Below are 17456 nucleotides of genomic sequence, written 5' to 3'. Positions count from 1 at the left end.
AATGTCATAGATGTACACATTGCACATAGACTAATTTAGATATCAAATTTATCAAATGTTGGAACAATTAACCAAAGATACCGAGTAGATAATTAATAGGAAATGCAATATAACTTCATTATGGATTGCTTCAGGGTTGGCTTCATATGTTTCCATGCCTAATTTCCCTGGATTGGTATTTTAGAGATTATTTTAGGAAGTTTGAACCCTTTCCTTTTTTCCTAAAACAGTCACAAATCAAAACTGGGGTCCTAAACCTTGCAAAAGAAATTAGCATACAGCTTCCTGGTTTTAGGTTGGAGTTGATATGCCTTTTTTTTCTCTTTGAACATTGGGCAGGCATACAGAAGAGAACTGTAGGATTTTGGTGGTCCCCAATTGGTTCCTATTTGTTGATTGCCAGCATCACATGTGTAAAATGCAATGCACCTAAAAGTAATTGGCTAGAGCATACACTTTTCAATTAGGTTAGAAATTCAGGTGCCTCAAAATCACAGGCTTTACCATTCTCTTCAAGGATGGGTGGTGTTGCTTAGTTCTGCCAAATCATCTTCATAATTTCTGGTCCTGTCTGTTACAAAGAGAAGCCATTTCCATGTGACTATTCCATAGTGTCTGGTCTGGTAGTGTCACCATATTCTGAGAGAGGATGAGAGAGAACGAACCAGTGAATAGCTTTCCCAAAAGCTCCAAGGGTCAGAATTCCCATTCTTCCCAAACAGGGCTGATTCCTGGAGGAGGAAAGAGAAGTTTGTACTCATGCCTGTGCTTCTCTTTGCCTTCTGACACTGTTCAGTAAAGACAGCTTACATGCTGCTGTATGTTCTCTAGTGGGGTAGATTTGGAGTTTACATATTCATACCAATTTCTCCCTGGTCATTTGCATTCTTAGGTCACAGTTTTTCAACTTCCTTCAAAAAACAAGTCAGTATTTGGAATGTTACATTCTACAGATTTGTCGTACCTCTATAATTTTAAGTACAAATAAATAATAGCATGATATCAGCTTATATTATAACACCAGAAAATCCTGTGGTTTTCACAGCAAGGGGTAGATGATCTAATGGGGCCCATCTTGAACTAAAAAAAGCAAAATCAGTCTGTCTAAACAGAGAATGCATACATATTCCGTCCGTAAGTTTGTGATTATGTTAGAAACAAAACAATTGCCTAGGGGTCAGGATGCTTGAGTTTTAATCTAGGTTTGGCTACTGAGTTGGCTTCATACATTGGGTGAATTCCTCCACCTTCTAGGCCTTTGGTGTCCTGTCTGTGCAGTGGCCAGTCTGGCACCTGATTCTCCTGAGCATGGGGAAACATGAGGCTCAGCTGGGAAACCTCAGAGAAAGCAGTGAAGTACTTCTTTTGGAAACGAGATGTCTTAAATATCAAGTGATTGTGTCTTACGAGTTGTTTGAAAGGAAAGGTAGTTCCGGGTCTTTTATGAGAACAATCTCAGGTAGATTTATAACCAATCTTGGGACTCTAGCATGGATTGAATGAAGCTTATAAACCTAAATTGATTTCAAAAGGAGCTCTAGGTTGAAAAAGAGGGTTTGTGACCTTATTAGTGGTACCTTCCCGTTTCTTTGACAGGGAGATCCTTGTATTTTCTTCCATCTGAGGGCCAGTAGGGCTATTTGAATTTGATGAGTAATCTTCCAACAGGTCCTCTTTGCCCAAAGTGACTGTCTACCAGGCTGGTTGGTGTTGCCCATGAGCTAAAGGGTACTCTTGATGCCTGGTATCCTTTGTATCTCCTCATGGTTTCTTTATTTCAACCACATTCTTGGCCAATGAAGACAGCACCAAGGAAGGCCGAGGAGAGCGTGCTGAGTGGCCCCATCCGGGGTGAAGTGTAGGAGGGGGGCAGCTTGGCTTCCCCTTCTGGCCTTGCTCGGAGCCATGAAAGCTGGAGGAACACAGCTCTTGGCATCTGTGAGAGGACAGACTTGGGGCTCATGGCCTCTAATCTTGCTATACATAGATGTCTCCCCATCTAAAACCAACCATCATCCAAATAAAATATTTCTAAGTATCAAGAGGCAGCAGGGGATGGGGTTTAAGAGTATAGACACCAAGTCCACCTGGCTGTCTTGGAGTCCCAGCTCTGCCATTTATTTGCCATGCAGCCTTGGCAAGGTATTTAACCCTCTCTGTGACCCATTTCCTCTGTCATTTGACTAGAGGATAATCATTGCCCTCCTCATGGAGTAGAAATGAGGATTATGAGTTAATACCTATGAAGCATTTAGAACAGTGCCTGACACATAGTAATTGCTATATGTGTTAATCAAATAGAGAGTCTCTATTTGGTTATTAGACAGATCATCAAAATTGATTTAGACGCAGTATTCTTTTTTTATGAACCGAACTGTCATAAAACTTGGGTTGTAAATTTTAAGAGTGTTGTTGCTGTAGACGGACTGAATTGTCAGTCACCATGAGTATAAAATGACATCTCAGACTCATCTGCCGTGCAAATGAAGTTTGATCTAGTGGTGTCCAAGCTGAAATAAACTTTACAGAGAGGCTGCCTAGGAATATTTCAGTAGTTGGCCTGGCTCGTGTGTTTCCCTGTCATCCAATGAAATCCTACGGGAATCTCAACACAAACCAGACAAAACCAGAGATGACTCCAGGTGCAGCAGGGCTGCAGTTCAGCTTCCTGAAACACATCTCAGAACAGCTGGTTTAATGCCAGAGGTCTGGGCACACCCTCTTAAATGAAGTGATTTGGCGCTTTCCAAAACAATTGAAATGAACAGAATTTATTCTGATATTATCCATTAATAATAAAACATCCAAAATAATTGGTCTCGGATTACTAGGCCAACTGAAAACTAAATACTAGATATTGTGGCTCAAATATTTCATAACTCCAGGGATTGACATCTGTACATTATCTAGAGTAAGTTTTGATTATCTTGCTGTTTTTAGTTTATTTGGGCTTGAAGGCATGAAAAGGGAGAGAAGAAGACCTTTTATATATATGCTCACTCCATGAGCACTGGTTGATGGTGGATAAGTAGGGAAGAATTAATAAAAGTAGAGTAGGAAGCAGTGTCTTTCTAGTTCTAGCTTGAGTTACTCTTGCTGGTTTAAAAAAATTCCGAAAATCCAGCAACTGCTCTCTGCAGTCCCTGGAACATGGATGGCTCTGTGTTCAGAAGAGAATAATTTATGGGGAGTAGGGAGTTGCCCTATTTATTTTTAGAAAAACTGGTTGCAGTCAGGGAAGTCATTTTTATTCTCTTTTAGTCCCAAATGTGATTTTTCCCTCCTCATCCCTGTAAGAACACACACCCTAGCTGGAGCCCCGGACAGGGAGCGTAGCGCTGGGTGGCTGCTGGTAGTGCTGCAGCCCTCTCCCAGGTAGCTGCAGAAGCTGCAGCGTTCTGCTCCACTCTGCCTTCTTCAGAGGGAGGAGCTGGTGCTGACTGTGCTGAGACCATGACCTTCAGATTGTATTTACTGGCCACTCGGACCGTTTCCCCAGTAATTCTAGCTTTCCCTCCAGATGTCGAAGATGAACGGCCGAAGCAACAGAGGTAGGAGTAGGAGCCTGTGGACTCTTTAAAAAAAAAAAAAAAAAAGGAGATGTCGTCTCTTAAAAGATAGTCATAACTTATAACCTTGCCTTTCACAGGCCAGTGTTATATGCCTACAATGTTTAGTTTGACTTCTCTTTCCTGTGGGCATTTCTGTCTCAAGTTGGGGACATGAAGCAAATCTGGGGCAGCAGCTTTATTGGGTATGGAAGGAGCCAAAGGAAACCTGGAATGTGGCAGGAGTGTATTTGTTTGGCAGCCCTGGCATCAGCACTAGTGATCATTTGATCCCTCCCCTTGTGTACAGCAGGGTTCCTTCAAAGCTGTTGGCTCTGGGGGTGAGCACGGGTGGACCCCGCAAACAGGCTGTAAGGTCTCTCAAGCAGCTAATCATCTCTGACTCGGACACCTGCTCATGACCAGTCCTAAGCCAAGTGATGGGGGTGCTGGCCTCCAAGGAGCTCTGTGTGTTTTCATCTCCCCAGCCATGAGCAGGATGCAGTGTGGACCACATGCAGTTAAGCACTAAATTGTGTGGTGCTCACAGAAATTAATAACTCTTCAAGTTTCCTTGAGTAAGAGTTCTAAATACTGCATGATGAGTTCTATCTGGGTATGTTTCTTAGAGATACTGAAATTAAGGTTGGAATATGTTCACAGTGGAAGCCTTAAAAAGTACAGCTAATTGGACAAATGCACCAGTCTGTGTCTTTGTCCTCTTAACACAATGCCCAGCATATGTTAGGGAGTTGAATTTTTATTATAGCTGATCCTTAGTTTTTTTTCATCCATGTGATTCGTTGATTACTTTCCATTGTCCATTTCTTAGACAATCTATCAAGTGAGGCTCAGGAAATATCTTACATGCTACTGAAATCCTATTATCCATTGGATGCTGGGATTCTACTACAAGGACTGGTCTTGAAACAAAAATAAAAATAGTAGACCCTTTAATGCTGTTTTGAAGTTCACTCTCTTGTTAACTGAGGCATCAGCTACAAACAGGGGTGCTACAGATTTAACATGATTCCTCATCAGCATTTATTGAGCACTAGTGTGCCCAGCTGCAAATACTTTCTGAGGAAACAGAAGCGTGGACATAGGGTAACCTAACAGAGGTGCCTCTCACCCTCATTGGTTCTTGCAGATGTAGTGGCAGGTGCATTTCAAGTGGGTTTCTACATACCAGTTAGCATTTCTAGAGTTCTTACTATGTGCCAGCCCTGCCTCCTTCAGTCCTCACAGCAGCGCTATTGGGTACATATTCTGACCCCATTTTAGAGGTGAATAAACTTAGGCTCCGAAGTATTATAACTTCTCCACAGGAAAACAGAACGGTTGGTGCCAGAATTTAAACTCGGATTTATCTGATCCTGGAGCACAGGTACTCACTAACTAACTCTGCCTTGACATGTTTACACTTTGCAGCACTTAGTTCTGAGTGTTTGTCATTTTCTCAACAGACTCAACAAAATGAAACCAGGATGCTTTTGGCTGCATCTCACACTGCTTGGAGCCTCCCTGCCTGCTGCGCTGGGGTGGATGAACCCAGGAACCAGCAGAGGATTGAACATGGGTGTGGGAGAGTCCCGGGAAGAGGTATAGTCACGTCACGGCTGACATGCCATTTAAAACTCATTGCTTTTCAATGTTAGAGTATCTAATTTCCTTTCCACCTTTAGTTTTTATCAAGTAGATTGCAGTGAAAATTAAAATCCTGCCCCCTTTTTGGTAGGGGACAGAAGGAAGCCACGTGTGTTGATAAGGACGGGAGGTTTATATCATGCTGTTAAGTAATGGTCTAAAATCTCTCCAGTGCCAAAAATGTATCCCCAGATGAAGCTATGGTTGCATGTTTTGTCTTCCACACAGACCCACCAGAGCACGGCCTTTGTGTATATTTAATAGCACTCTGAAAGTGCTGACTCATTGGTGGAGCACACCCATGTGAATTAATGAAGTCTTTTAATTAAAAAATATGTTATAAAGGAAATAGACTTCTTTTCAGCTCTATAGATAACAAGAACCAGGCTGAGTAAGAACGGAGGGTAGAGGTCCTAAGGGAGACGGCCTTAATGAACAGATAAGAATGATTAATGGCATGTTAGGTATATATAAATGCTTCTAAAGTGCTTGAAAAACTTGTTCTCAAATACCTCCCGGGAGAGTCTTGCTATCCTGCTAATTGCTTAGTGAACTCTGCTCTGAAGTCGTGAAAAGGAGTCATAAACTGCAACCAGCCCTGCTCAGGTAGTGGGCCTCATGAATTTGGGGCTCATGAGGGATGTAGATTTTCTGCACGTGCTGAGTTTTTTTGTACATGCTGAACCTTGAGCAATGACTACATCCTTTCAATAAAACCACCTAGGATTTTCTTGATGACGTGATGAATACTAATTCTTACCTGAGAGCTTTCCAGGGCATCTTAACTGCCACTGTCTTCTGTGATGCCTCCCCTTCTCCTTTTCTCTGTGCGTGCTTCCCGTCCTGTGGAATGAGGAAGAAAAATCACCCCCAAAAGTCAATGTTACCCGGAGAGTGAATAACGATCCACACTATATGGTAGGATTAATGCGTTATTTGAGCAAAAGACACGATTTCTCTTTCATTATTACTTAATTGTAACGCAATCCCAAAGCTACAGGCCTTAATCTTCAGGGAGCTGCAGAAGTAATTTAATGTGCACTCTTCCTGCTGAAGTGCGTGACTTCCCTTTGTGGCGAGCAGATGATTAAACAGAAACACTGTCTCTCCCATCTAAATCCATGAAGGACACAACTTAATGTTCTTGTGAAAGAGTCTGAAGGCTGACTTGCTAGCGAGCCCAGCATTTCCCAATGGGAATCGTTTAATCGTTACACCCATATCCATACAGAGGGAAAATGATCATTTAAGTCCTATCAATATACTGTTGAATATTTAATAGCAAAGCAAACAGGCAAACACACAGCTACGTGTATTTCGTGTTCTTACTTTCGGGGCTCATTGGCCCACTGTTTTAAATCACTTATTTCAATTAAAAGAGTCAAGCCTATTACAGTGGGATTTAGCTGGAGGTAAATTGAAGGTAAGTTGATATCAACCTAGGGTCTCTTTATTTTAGTTGTTACCACCCTAATTCTTTGTGTACCAAAGAAAGAGTAGATGATGCTCATCCTGAAGAAGTGAGGCTGTTTTTATGTTTGGGGGTGCTGTTGTGTTCCCCCCTTCACCCCATTAGGATAGAGGCCCGGAGATGCCATTGTCTCCCAGGTTCGGGAATTTCACTGCTTCGGGAAAAGGAAGTGATGCCTCTGTGGACTCTCAAAGGCCAGAACAACCGCCCTACCCATCCAGTTCTCTTTGCCGTAGACTGAGTTTTTGTGAAGTGTTGTAACTTCTGCTCATTGAGTCTGCTTCTGTCAACTGTTAAATGAGATGATGACAATGTGAATGGGCCCAGGACATAGGACAGCCTCTGAATGTTTAGAGAGAGTGGGTAGGACATGTAGCGTAACTGGTTAGTTTGCTGACCTTGATGACACTTGATGCACAGCCCCTCTGTGCCCTCACTCACTAGGGTCCTCCTGCCCCAGTGCCGTCCCCTCTTTTTGCAAGTCTGAATCAGCCCCTCTTCCAAGGCCCAGCTCTGGTTCTTACCTTTTCTCTAGAGTCTTCTTTTTTTTTTTTTTTCCCGTACACGGGCCTCTCACTGTTGTGGCCTCTCCCGTTGCGGAGCACAGGCTCTGGAGGCGCAGACTCAGCGGTCATGGCTCACAGACCCAGCCGCTCCGCGGCATGTGGGATTTTCCCAGACCGGGGCACGAACCCGTGTCCCCTGCATCGGCAGGCGGACTCTCAACTGCTGCGCCACCAGGGAAGCCCTAGAGTCTTCTTTGACCACTCTTGGTTACATTTGATCTCTTTCTCTGAACTCCTAGTCTTAGTCTTTCCTATCTTTTTCTTAACTCTTGTATTTGTACTTTAGCATATGGATGAAGCCATCTTCATCTTTCTCTTCCTTACAGCGTCTAATAATTTTAAGAGGAAAATAGAGGCTTATTGAGTTTTTGAGTCAATTGATATTTATTCAACATTTGGTACTAGTCATGTTGTCACCTTGGTGCTTTCAAATTTCACATTAGACTGTCATGTATTTAAATGAGTTTTTATACCTCCCTGCAGAGCAGGCTCATTTTTGGTGTGGACATGAATGGTCCCCCCAGCAAATCTGTTAGCAGTTTGTGGGCCAAGCCAAGCTTGTACCTTGTCAACATCCAAGATAGTCCTCTGTGTAACAGGTTCTAACAGGGTAGTTTCTTCTTTGAATTGTAGCTCTTTATATATCCAGAACTCACTGCCTAAACCATATTAAACTCCTCTAGCAGTTTCCTCAGACAGTCTTATTTTCTAAAAGAATCAAAACCAACAGTTTCCTGAGACTCAGTAAATAAATGAATAAAAACCTTTCCAGGAACTAAATGGTAAAATGTTTCAGTGTGTATTTTCTTCCTGATCGTAGTACTTTCCAAAACATTCATTGACTTAAGCTTTTTTTAAGTACTCGGAAAGCATTAATAAGATTTAATTTGCCTTTCAAGTTATTATACCAATTACTTGAGTGTCCTAAGGGTAAATAAGGATTAAATGACCAATGTGTGTGTGCTTGCACATTTTTAAAGCAATTATAACAATTGTGAATTGTGTTAAATTATTGCTTCATGTACAAAGACTGCAGTTGAAATAGCTTCAAGGAGTTTACCATTTTACAAACGTCGATAAAAAGAAATGTAGCTGGGTGGAGTGCCTCTTTAATAAAGAGCTGAGTGGCAGGGCATGATCTAGAATCCTAATGCAATTCTGAATTCAGAGGAAACAATTCTGAGAGATACAACTTATCGAAATTCTGAAATAGAGTTATATTTTATTTTCCCCCTTTCCCCAATACTCTGGCCAAGATAGATACAGTAGTAAAATCAATATTGGTAGAATTTTATATTGGGGAGACCAAGAAAGTGAGAAGGGATGTGATAACAGTCCCTAGGGACGTCCCTCTTGAGGGGCAGACATTTGTGGGCAGGTCCCCTCCCCTTTGAGTCCTGGATACTGTGTTGCCATCACCCGCTGGGCTCTGGGATTGGATGGGGGCCGTTACACAGCCTTATGCATCCTTCTTGATCTTACTGAACTTTTCCTAAATTGCTCATACCCATGATTTCTAGTCATGCACTAAATATCTGTAAATATTAATATTGGTTCCATTTAAAATTGTTAGCTTTGTATGCCCTGGTGCTTATAGACCCGAGATATGCTTTGATGTCAGACACCATTTGTTCTCAGTGTGTGTGAAGTCTCATAGGAGTCTTGTTTTGTTTTTTTTTTCGGTATGCGGGCCTCTCACTGTTGTGGCCTCTCCCGTTGCGGAGCACAGGCTCCGGACCAGCGGCCATGGCTCACGGGCCCAGCTGCTCCGCGGCACGTGGGATCTTCCCGAACCGGGGCATGAACCCGTGTCCCCTGCATCGGCAGGCGGACTCTCAACCACTGCGCCACCAGGGAAGCCCTCATAAGAGTCTTTGAGGAAAAACAATAGGTAGTAGGAGTGGTATCAGTAGTCAGGATGCTTCCTGTCCTCCCTAAATCCAGGGGTCAGCCTAAGAGAGCAGGATCCTACCCTGGTTGACCAGCCCGTTCCCCTTCTGCAAGTGTTGGCCCCTGACGCTGACTGCACTCCTGTCCCTGCGAGGACACCTTCAAATTACAGAGAACTTAAATGCTCTGGCTTCTTTCTGCGTTGGCTGGGCGTTCAGGCTGCTAAGACTGAGCATTAATTTAAAAAATATTTTTCTTCCGTAATAAGTGTCCTTGTTCTTGCACATTTGATTGCAGTTAAGACAATGTTCCCCTGCCCTTTCTAGTGTTGTTCTCCCCCCACAGCTCCCACCCCATGCCCCTGACTTCCTTTTTTTTACATCTTTATTGGAGTATAATTGCTTTACAATGGTGTGTTAGTTTCTGCTTTATAACAAAGTGAATCAGTTATACATATACGTATGTTCCCATATCTCTTCCCTCTTGCATCTCCCTCCCTCCTACCCCCCCATCCCACCCCTCCAGGTGGTCACAAAGCACTGAGCTGATCTCCCTGTGCTATGCGGCTGCTTCCCACTAGCTATCTACCTTATGTTTGTTAGTGTATATATGTCCATGCCACTCTCTCACCCTCTCACAGCTCACCCTTCCCCCTCCTCATATCCTCAAGTCCATTCTCCAGTAGGTCTGTGTCTTTATTCCTGTCGTACCCCTAGGTTTTTCATGACATTTTTTTCCCTTAAATTCCATATATATGTGTTAGCATACGGTATTTGTCTTTTTCTTTCTGACTTACTTCACTCTGTATGACAGACTCTAGGTCTATCCACCTCATTACAAATAGCTCAATTTCGTTTCTTTTTATGGCTGAGTAATATTCCATTGTATATATGTGCCACATCTTCTTTATCCATTCATCCGATGATGGGCACTTAGGTTGTTTCCATCTCTGGGCTATTGTAAATAAAGCTGCAATGAACATTTTGGTACATGACTCTTTTTGAATTATGGTTTTCTCAGGGTATATGCCCAGTAGTGGGATTGCTGGGTCATATGGTATTTCGATATTTAGTTTTTTAAGGAACCTCCATACTGTTCTCCACAGTGGCTGTATCAATCTACATTCCCACCAACAGTGCAAGAGTGTTCCCTTTTCTCCACACCCTCTCCAGCATTTATCGTTTCTAGATTTTTTGATGATGGCCATTCTGACCAGTGTGAGGTGATGCCTCATTGTAGTTTTGATTCACATTTCTCTAATGATTAGTGATGTTGAGCATTCTTTCATGTGTTTGTTGGCAGTCTGTATATCTTCTTTGGAGAAATGTCTATTTAGGTCTTCTGCCCATTTTTGGATTGGGTTGTTTGTATTTTTGTTACTGAGCTGCATGAGCTGCTAGTAAATTGTGGAGATTAATCCTTTGTCAGTTGCTTCATTTGCAAATATTTTCTCCCATTCTGAGGGTTGTCTTTTGGTCTTGTTTATGGTTTCCTTTGCTGTGCAAAAGCTTTGAAGTTTCATTAGGTCCCATTTGTTTATTTTTGTTTTTATTTCCATTTCTCTAGGAGGTGGGTCAAAAAGGACCTTGCTGTGATTTATGTCATAGAGCCTTCTGTCTATGTTTTCCTCTAAGAGTTTGATAGTTTCTGGCCTTACATTTAGGTCTTTAATCCATTTTGAGCTTATTTTTGTGTATGGTGTTAGGGAGTGATCTAATCTCATACTTTTATATGTACCTGTCCAGTTTTCCCAGCACCACTTATTGAAGAGGCTGTCCTTTCTCCACTGTACATTCCTGCTTCCTTTATCAAAGATAAGGTGACCATATGTGCGTGGGTTTATATCTGGGCTTTTTATCCTGTTCCATTGATCTATCTTTCTGTTTTTGTGCCAGTACCATACTGTCTTGATTACTGTAGCTTTGTAGTATAGTCTGAAGTCAGGGAGCCTGATTTCTCCAGCTCCATTTTTCGTTCTCAAGATTGCTTTAGTTATTCGGGGTCTTTTGTGTTTCCATACAAATTGTGAAATTTTTTGTTCTAGTTCTGTGAAAAATGCCAGTGGTAGTTTGATAGGGATTGCCTTGAATCTGTAGATTGCTTTGGGTAGTAGAGTCATTTTCACAATGTTGATCCTTCCAACCCAAGAACATGGTATATCTCTCCATCTATTTGTATCATCTTTAATTTCTTTCATCAGTGTCTTACAATTTTCTGCATACAGGTCTTTTGTCTCCTTAGGTATGTTTATTCTTAGATATTTTATTCTTTTTGTTGCAGTGGTAAATGGGAGTGTTTTCTTGATTTCTCTTTCAGATTTTTCATCATTAGTGTATAGGAATGCCAGAGATTTCTATGCATTAATTTTGTATCCTGCTACTTTACCAAATTCATTGATTAGGTCTAGTAGTTTTCTGGTAGCATCTTTAGGATTCTCTGTGTATAGTATCATGTCATCTGCAAACAGTGACAGCTTTATTTCTTCTTTTCCAATTTAGATTCCCTTTATTTCCTTTTCTTCTCTGAGTGCTGTGGCTAAAACTTCCAAAACTATGTTGAATAAGAGTGGTGAGAGTCGGCAACCTTGTCTTGTTCCTCATCTTAGTGGAAATACTTTCAGTTTTTCACCATTGAGGACAGTGTTGGCTGTGGGTTTGTCATATATGGCCTTTATTATGTTGAGGAAAGTTCCCTCTATGCCTACTTTCTGCAGGGTTTTTATCATAAATGGGTGTTGAATTTTGTCGAAAGCTTTCTCTGCATCTATTGAGATGATCATATGGTTTTTCTCCTTCAGTTTGTTAATATGGGGTATCATGTTGATTGATTTGCATATACTGAAGAATCCTTGCATTCCTGGAATTAACCCCACTTGATCATGGTGTATGATCCTTTTAACATGCTGTTGGATTCTGTTTGCTAGTATTTTGTTGAGAATTTTTGCATCTATGTTCATCAGTGATATTGGCCTGTAGTTTTCTTTCTTTGTGACATCTTTGTCTGGTTTTGGTATCAGGGTGATGGTGGCCTCGTAGAATGAGTTTGTGAGTGTTCCTCCCTCTGCTATATTTTGGAAGAGTTTGAGAAGGATAGCTGTTAGCTCTTCTCTAAATGTCTGATAGAATTCGCCTGTGAAGCCATCTTGTCGTGGGCTTTTGTTTGTTTGGATATTTTTAATCACAGTTTCAAATTCAGTGCTTGTGATTGGTCTGTTCATATTTTCTATTTCTTCCTGATTCAGTCTTGGCAGGTTGTGCATTTCTAATAATTTGTCCATTTCTTCCAGGTTGTCCATTTTATTGGCATAGAGTTGCTTGTAGTAATCTCTCATGATCTTTTGTATTTCTGCAGTGTTAGTTGTTACTTCTCCTTTTTCATTTCTATTTCTATTGATTTGAGTCTTCTCCCTTTTTTTCTTGATGAGTCTGGCTAATGGTTTATCAATGTTGTTTTATCTTCTCAAAGAACCAGCTTTTAGTTTTATTGATCTTTGCTATCGTTCCCTTCATTTCTTTTTCATTTATTTCTGATCTGATTTTTATGAGTTCTTTCCTTCTGCTAACTTTGGGCTTTTTTGTTCTTCTTTTTCTAATTGCTTTAGGTGAAAGGTTAGGTTGTTTATTCGAGATGTTCCCTGTTTCTTAAGGTAGGATTGTATTGCTATAAACTTCCCTCTTAGAACTGCTTTTGCTGTATCCCATAGGTTTTGCGTCATCGTGTCTCCATTGTCATTTGTTTCTAGGTATTTTTTGATTTCCTCTTTGATTTCTTCAGTGATCACTTCATTATTAAATAGTGTATTGTTTAGCCTCCATGTGTTTGTATTTTTTACAGATCTTTTCCTGTAATTGATATCTAGTCTCATGGCATTGTGGTTGGAAAAGATACTTGATACAATTTCAATTCTCTTAAATTTACCAAGGCTTGATTTGTGACCCAAGATATGATCTATCCTGGAGAATGTTCCATGAGCACTTGAGAAAAATGTGTATTCTGTTGTTTTTGGATGGAATGTCCTATAACTATCAATTAAGTCCATCTTGTTTAATGTATCATTTAAAGCTTGTGTTTCCTTATTTATTTTCATTTTGGATGATCTCTCCATGGGTGAAAGTGGGGTGTTAAAGTCCCCTACTATGAATGTGTTACTGTCGATTTCCCCTTTTATGGCTGTTAGTATTTGCCTTATGTATTGAGGTGCTCCTATGTTGGGTGCATAAATACTTACAATTGTTATATCATTTTCTTGGATAAATCCCTTGATCATTATGTAGTGTCCTTCTTTGTCTCTTCTAATAGTCTTTATTTTTAAAGTCTATTTTGTATGATATGAGAATTGCTACTCCAGCTTTCTTTTGGTTTCCATTTGCATGGAGTATCTTTTTCCATCCCCTTACTTTCAGTCTGTATGTGTCTCTAGGTCTGAAGTGGGTCTCTTGTAGACAGCATATATATGGGTCTTGTTTTTGTATCCATTCAGCCAGTCTGTGTCTTTTAGTGGGAGCATTTAATCCATTTACATTTAAGGTAATTATCGATATGTATGTTCCTATTCCCATTTTCTTAATTGTTTTGGGTTTGTTATTGTAGGTCTTTTCCTTCTCTTGTGTTTCCTGCCTAGAGAAGTTCCTTTAGCATTTGTTGTAAAGCTGGTTTGGTGGTGCTGAACTCTCTCAGCTTTTGCTTGTCTGTAAAGATCTTCATTTCTCCATCAAATCTGAATGAGATCCTTGCTGGGTTGAGTAATCTTGGTTGTAGGTTTTTCTCCTGCATCACTTTAAATATGTCCTGCCACTCCCTTCTGGCTTGCAGAGTTTCTGCTGAAAGATCAGCTGTTAACCTTATGGGGATTCCCTTGTGTGTTATTTGTTGTTTTTCCCTTGCTGCTTTTAATATGTTTTCGTTGTATTTAATTTTTGACAGTTTGATTAATATGTTCCTTTGCGTGTTTATCCTTGGATTTATCCTGTATGGGACTCTCTTGCTCCCTGCACTTGATTAACTGTTTCCCTTCCCATCTTAGGGAAGTTTTCAACTATAATCTCTTCAAATATCTTCTCAGTCCTTTCTTTTTCTCTTCTTCTTCTGGAACCCCTATGATTCGAATGTTGTCCCAGAGGTCTCTGCGACTGTCGTCAGTTCTTTTTTTCTTTTTTCTTTATTCTGCTCTGCAGTAGTTATTTCCATTATTTTATCTTCCAGGTCACTTATCCGTTCTTCTGCCTCAGTTATTCTGCTATAGATCTCATCTAGAGTATTTTTAATTTCATTTATTGTGTTGTTCATCGTTGCTTATTTCATCTTTAGTTCTTCTAGGTCCTTGTTAAATGTTTCTTGCATTTTCTCTTTTCTAGTTCCAAGATTTTGGATCATCTTTACTATCATTATTCTGAATTCTTTTTCAGGTAGACTGCCTATTTCCTCTTCATTTGTTAGGTCTGGTGGGTTTTTATCTTGCTCCTTCATGTGCTGTGTGTTTTTCTGTCTTCTCATTTTGCTTATCTTACTGTGTTTGGGGTCTCCTTTTTGCAGGCTGCAGGTTCGTAGTTCCTGTTATTTTTGGTGTCTGTCCCCAGTGGCTAAGGTTGGTTCACTGGGTTGTGTAGGCTTCCTGGTGGAGGGGACTAGTGCCTGTGTTCTGGTGGATGAGGCTGGGTCTTGTCTCTCTAGTGGGCAGGTCCACGTCTGGTGGTGTGTTTTGGGGTGTCTGTGGCCTTATTATGATTTTAGGCAGCCTCTCTTCTAATGGGTGGGGTTGTGTTCCTGTCTTGCTAGTTGTTTCCATAGGGTGTCCAGCACTGTAGCTTGCTGGTCGTTGAGTGAAGCTGGGTGCTGGTGTTGAGATGGAGATCTCTGGGAGATTTTCGCCATTTGATATTATGTGGAGCTGGGAGGTCTCTTGTGGTCCAGTGTCCTGAAGTTGGCTGTCCCACCTCAGAGGCACAGCACTGACTCCTGGCTGGGGCACCAAGAGCCTTTCATCCACATGGCTCAGAATAAAAGGGAGAAAAAGTAGAAAGAAAGAAAGAAAGGAAGGAAGGAATGAACGAAGAAAGAAAGAAAAGAAAGAAAGGAGGGAGGGAGGAAGGAAGGAGGGAAGGAAGGAAAGAAGAAAGAAAAGAAAAAGTAAGATAAAATAAACTAAAGTTATTAAAAGAAAAAATAATTATTAAGAAAAAAATTTAAAAACAAAAAATCAGACGGATAGAACCCTAGGACAAATGGTGAAAGGAAAGCTATACAGACAAAATGTCACACAGAAGCATACACATACACACTCACAAAAAGAGGAAAAGGGAAAAAAATAATAAATCTTGCTCTCAAGTCCACCTCCTCAATTTGGGGTGATTCGTTGTCTATTCATGTATTCCACAGATGCAGGGTACATCAAGTTGATTGTGGAGCTTTAATCCGCTGCTTCTGTGGCTGCTGGGAGAGATTTCCCTTTCTCTTCTTTGTTCTCACAGCTCCCGGGGGCTCAGTTTTGGATTTGGCCGCGCCTCTGCGTGTAGGTCGCCGAAGGGCGTCTGTTCTTCGCTCAGACAGGGCGGGGTTAAAGGAGCCACTGATTAGGGGGCTCTGGCTCACTCAGGCTGGGGGGAGGGAGGGGTGCGGATGCGGGGCGAGCCTGCGGCGGCAGAGGCCAGCGTGACGTTGCACCAGCCTGAGGCGCGCCTTGCGTTCTCCCGGGGAAGTTGTCCCTGGATCCCGGGACCCTGGTGGTGGCGGGCTGCACAGGCTCCCCGGAAGGGGGTTGTGGATAGTGACCTGTGGTCGCACATAGGCTTCTTGGTGGCGGCAGCAGCAGCCTTAGCGTCTCATGCCCGTCTCTGGGGTCCGCGCTATTAGCCGCGGCTCGCGCCCGTCTCTGGAGCTCCTTTAAGCAGTGCTCTTAATCCCCTCCTCGTGCACCAGGAAACAGAGGGAAGAAAAACTCTCTTGCCTCTTCGGCAGGTCCAGACTTTTCCCCGGACTCACTCCCGGCTAGCCGTGGTGCACTAACCCCTTCAGGCTGTGTTCACGCCACCAACCCCCGTCCTCTCCCTGCGCTCCAACCGAAGCCCGAGCCTCAGCTCACAGCCCCGCCCGCCCTTGCGGGTGAGCAGACAAGCCTCTTCGGCTGGTGAGTGCCGGTCGGCCCTGATTCTCTGTGCGGGAATCTCCCCGCTTTCCCCTCCGTACCCCTGTTGCTGTGCTCTCCTCCGAGGCTCCGAAGCTTCCCCCCTCCGCCACTGGCAGTCTCCGCCCGCGAAGGGGCTTCCTAGTGTGTGGAAACCTTTCCTCCTTCACAGTTCCCTCCCACTGGTGCAGGTCCCGTCGCTATCCTTTTGTCTCTGTTTAGTCTTTTTTCTTTTGCCCTACCCAGGTATGTGGGGACTTTCTTGCCTTTTGGGAGGTCTGAGGTCTTCTGCCAGCATTCAGTAGGTGTTCTGTAGGAGTTGTTCCACGTGTAGATGTATTTCTGGTGTATCTGTGGGGAAGAAGGTGAATTCCGCGTCTTACTCTTCTGCCATCTTCCCGATCCCTGACTTCCTTTTGATTGATTGCCGGGGAAGAAGAGTTGATCACTCCGGCCCCTCCCTCTGTGGGAGTGGAGAAAACCAACTGCCTTCTCCCTGTGGACAGACAGGGTGCAGGCTGGATGCTCAGTGTTTTCCAAGCCTCATCTGCAGTACAGGCCTGCATGCAGCCTTTATGTCTGTTTTCTGCAGAATCACCCTTCCTAAAGACTCCCTGGTACCAACTGCAGCTTTTAAAGCAGATGAGACTCTGGGTGTGGTGTCACAGCAGGAGGCGTGAGCGGGGCCTTTCACTGGGAGTGGCGCACTGGGATGCAGGTGGCACCCCTTATATGAATCCGGGGCTTCTGCTGCGGGGCTGCTTCTGGGAGGGCGAGGCCTCTTCTCTGCTCCTCCAGCTCTCGGCCATGGCTGTCCATTACTGTGTGTCAGAGGGTATGGATGTTAGTTTCTTAGGTAAAATTGGGAGAGCACAGTCTCCCACCTGCAGATGTGAGTAAATCCAATTTCCAAGGTGAAGGGTGGTGGCAGATACTCCAAGCCCCAGGGGACGATGAGCTGATTTCCACCTTCAGAGTTAGTGTGGGCTATACCTACTCCTATCCAGTGTCTTGAGCTTCAATGTGCTTGTGAACAGGCCCTGCAGTCTTGGAGGACGGTGGGCAGAAAAGCCCTAGAGGTATCCTCTGCCACCACCCCCTATGCACACATCCAAGAAGGAGAATCCAGTTGGTGATGAACCCTGGCCTTTTTTAGCTTCTTGCTAACGTGATGACGCAGACTGCAGTCAGAAAAAGGAGAGAAACACAAAGGC

General features: G+C 42.8%; 1 protein-coding gene across 1 annotated transcript in view; it reads left to right on the top strand.

Annotated features, from left to right (window-relative positions):
* Window positions 1-17456, top strand: part of FSTL4 (follistatin like 4) — a 441369-nt gene that overhangs the window by 2671 nt on the left and 421242 nt on the right. The window contains exon 2 of the mRNA XM_060146246.1: window positions 5015-5150. Within this exon, the coding sequence (XP_060002229.1) occupies window positions 5025-5150 (126 nt within the window). The 5' untranslated portion in view covers window positions 5015-5024. The remainder of the gene's footprint in view (window positions 1-5014; window positions 5151-17456) is intronic.

Source organism: Lagenorhynchus albirostris, chromosome 3 (genome assembly GCF_949774975.1).
Source record: "Lagenorhynchus albirostris chromosome 3, mLagAlb1.1, whole genome shotgun sequence".
NCBI lineage: Eukaryota > Metazoa > Chordata > Mammalia > Artiodactyla > Delphinidae > Lagenorhynchus > Lagenorhynchus albirostris.
Note: the sequence above shows the minus strand (reverse complement) of the source record. Positions and strands in the feature narration are given on the sequence as shown.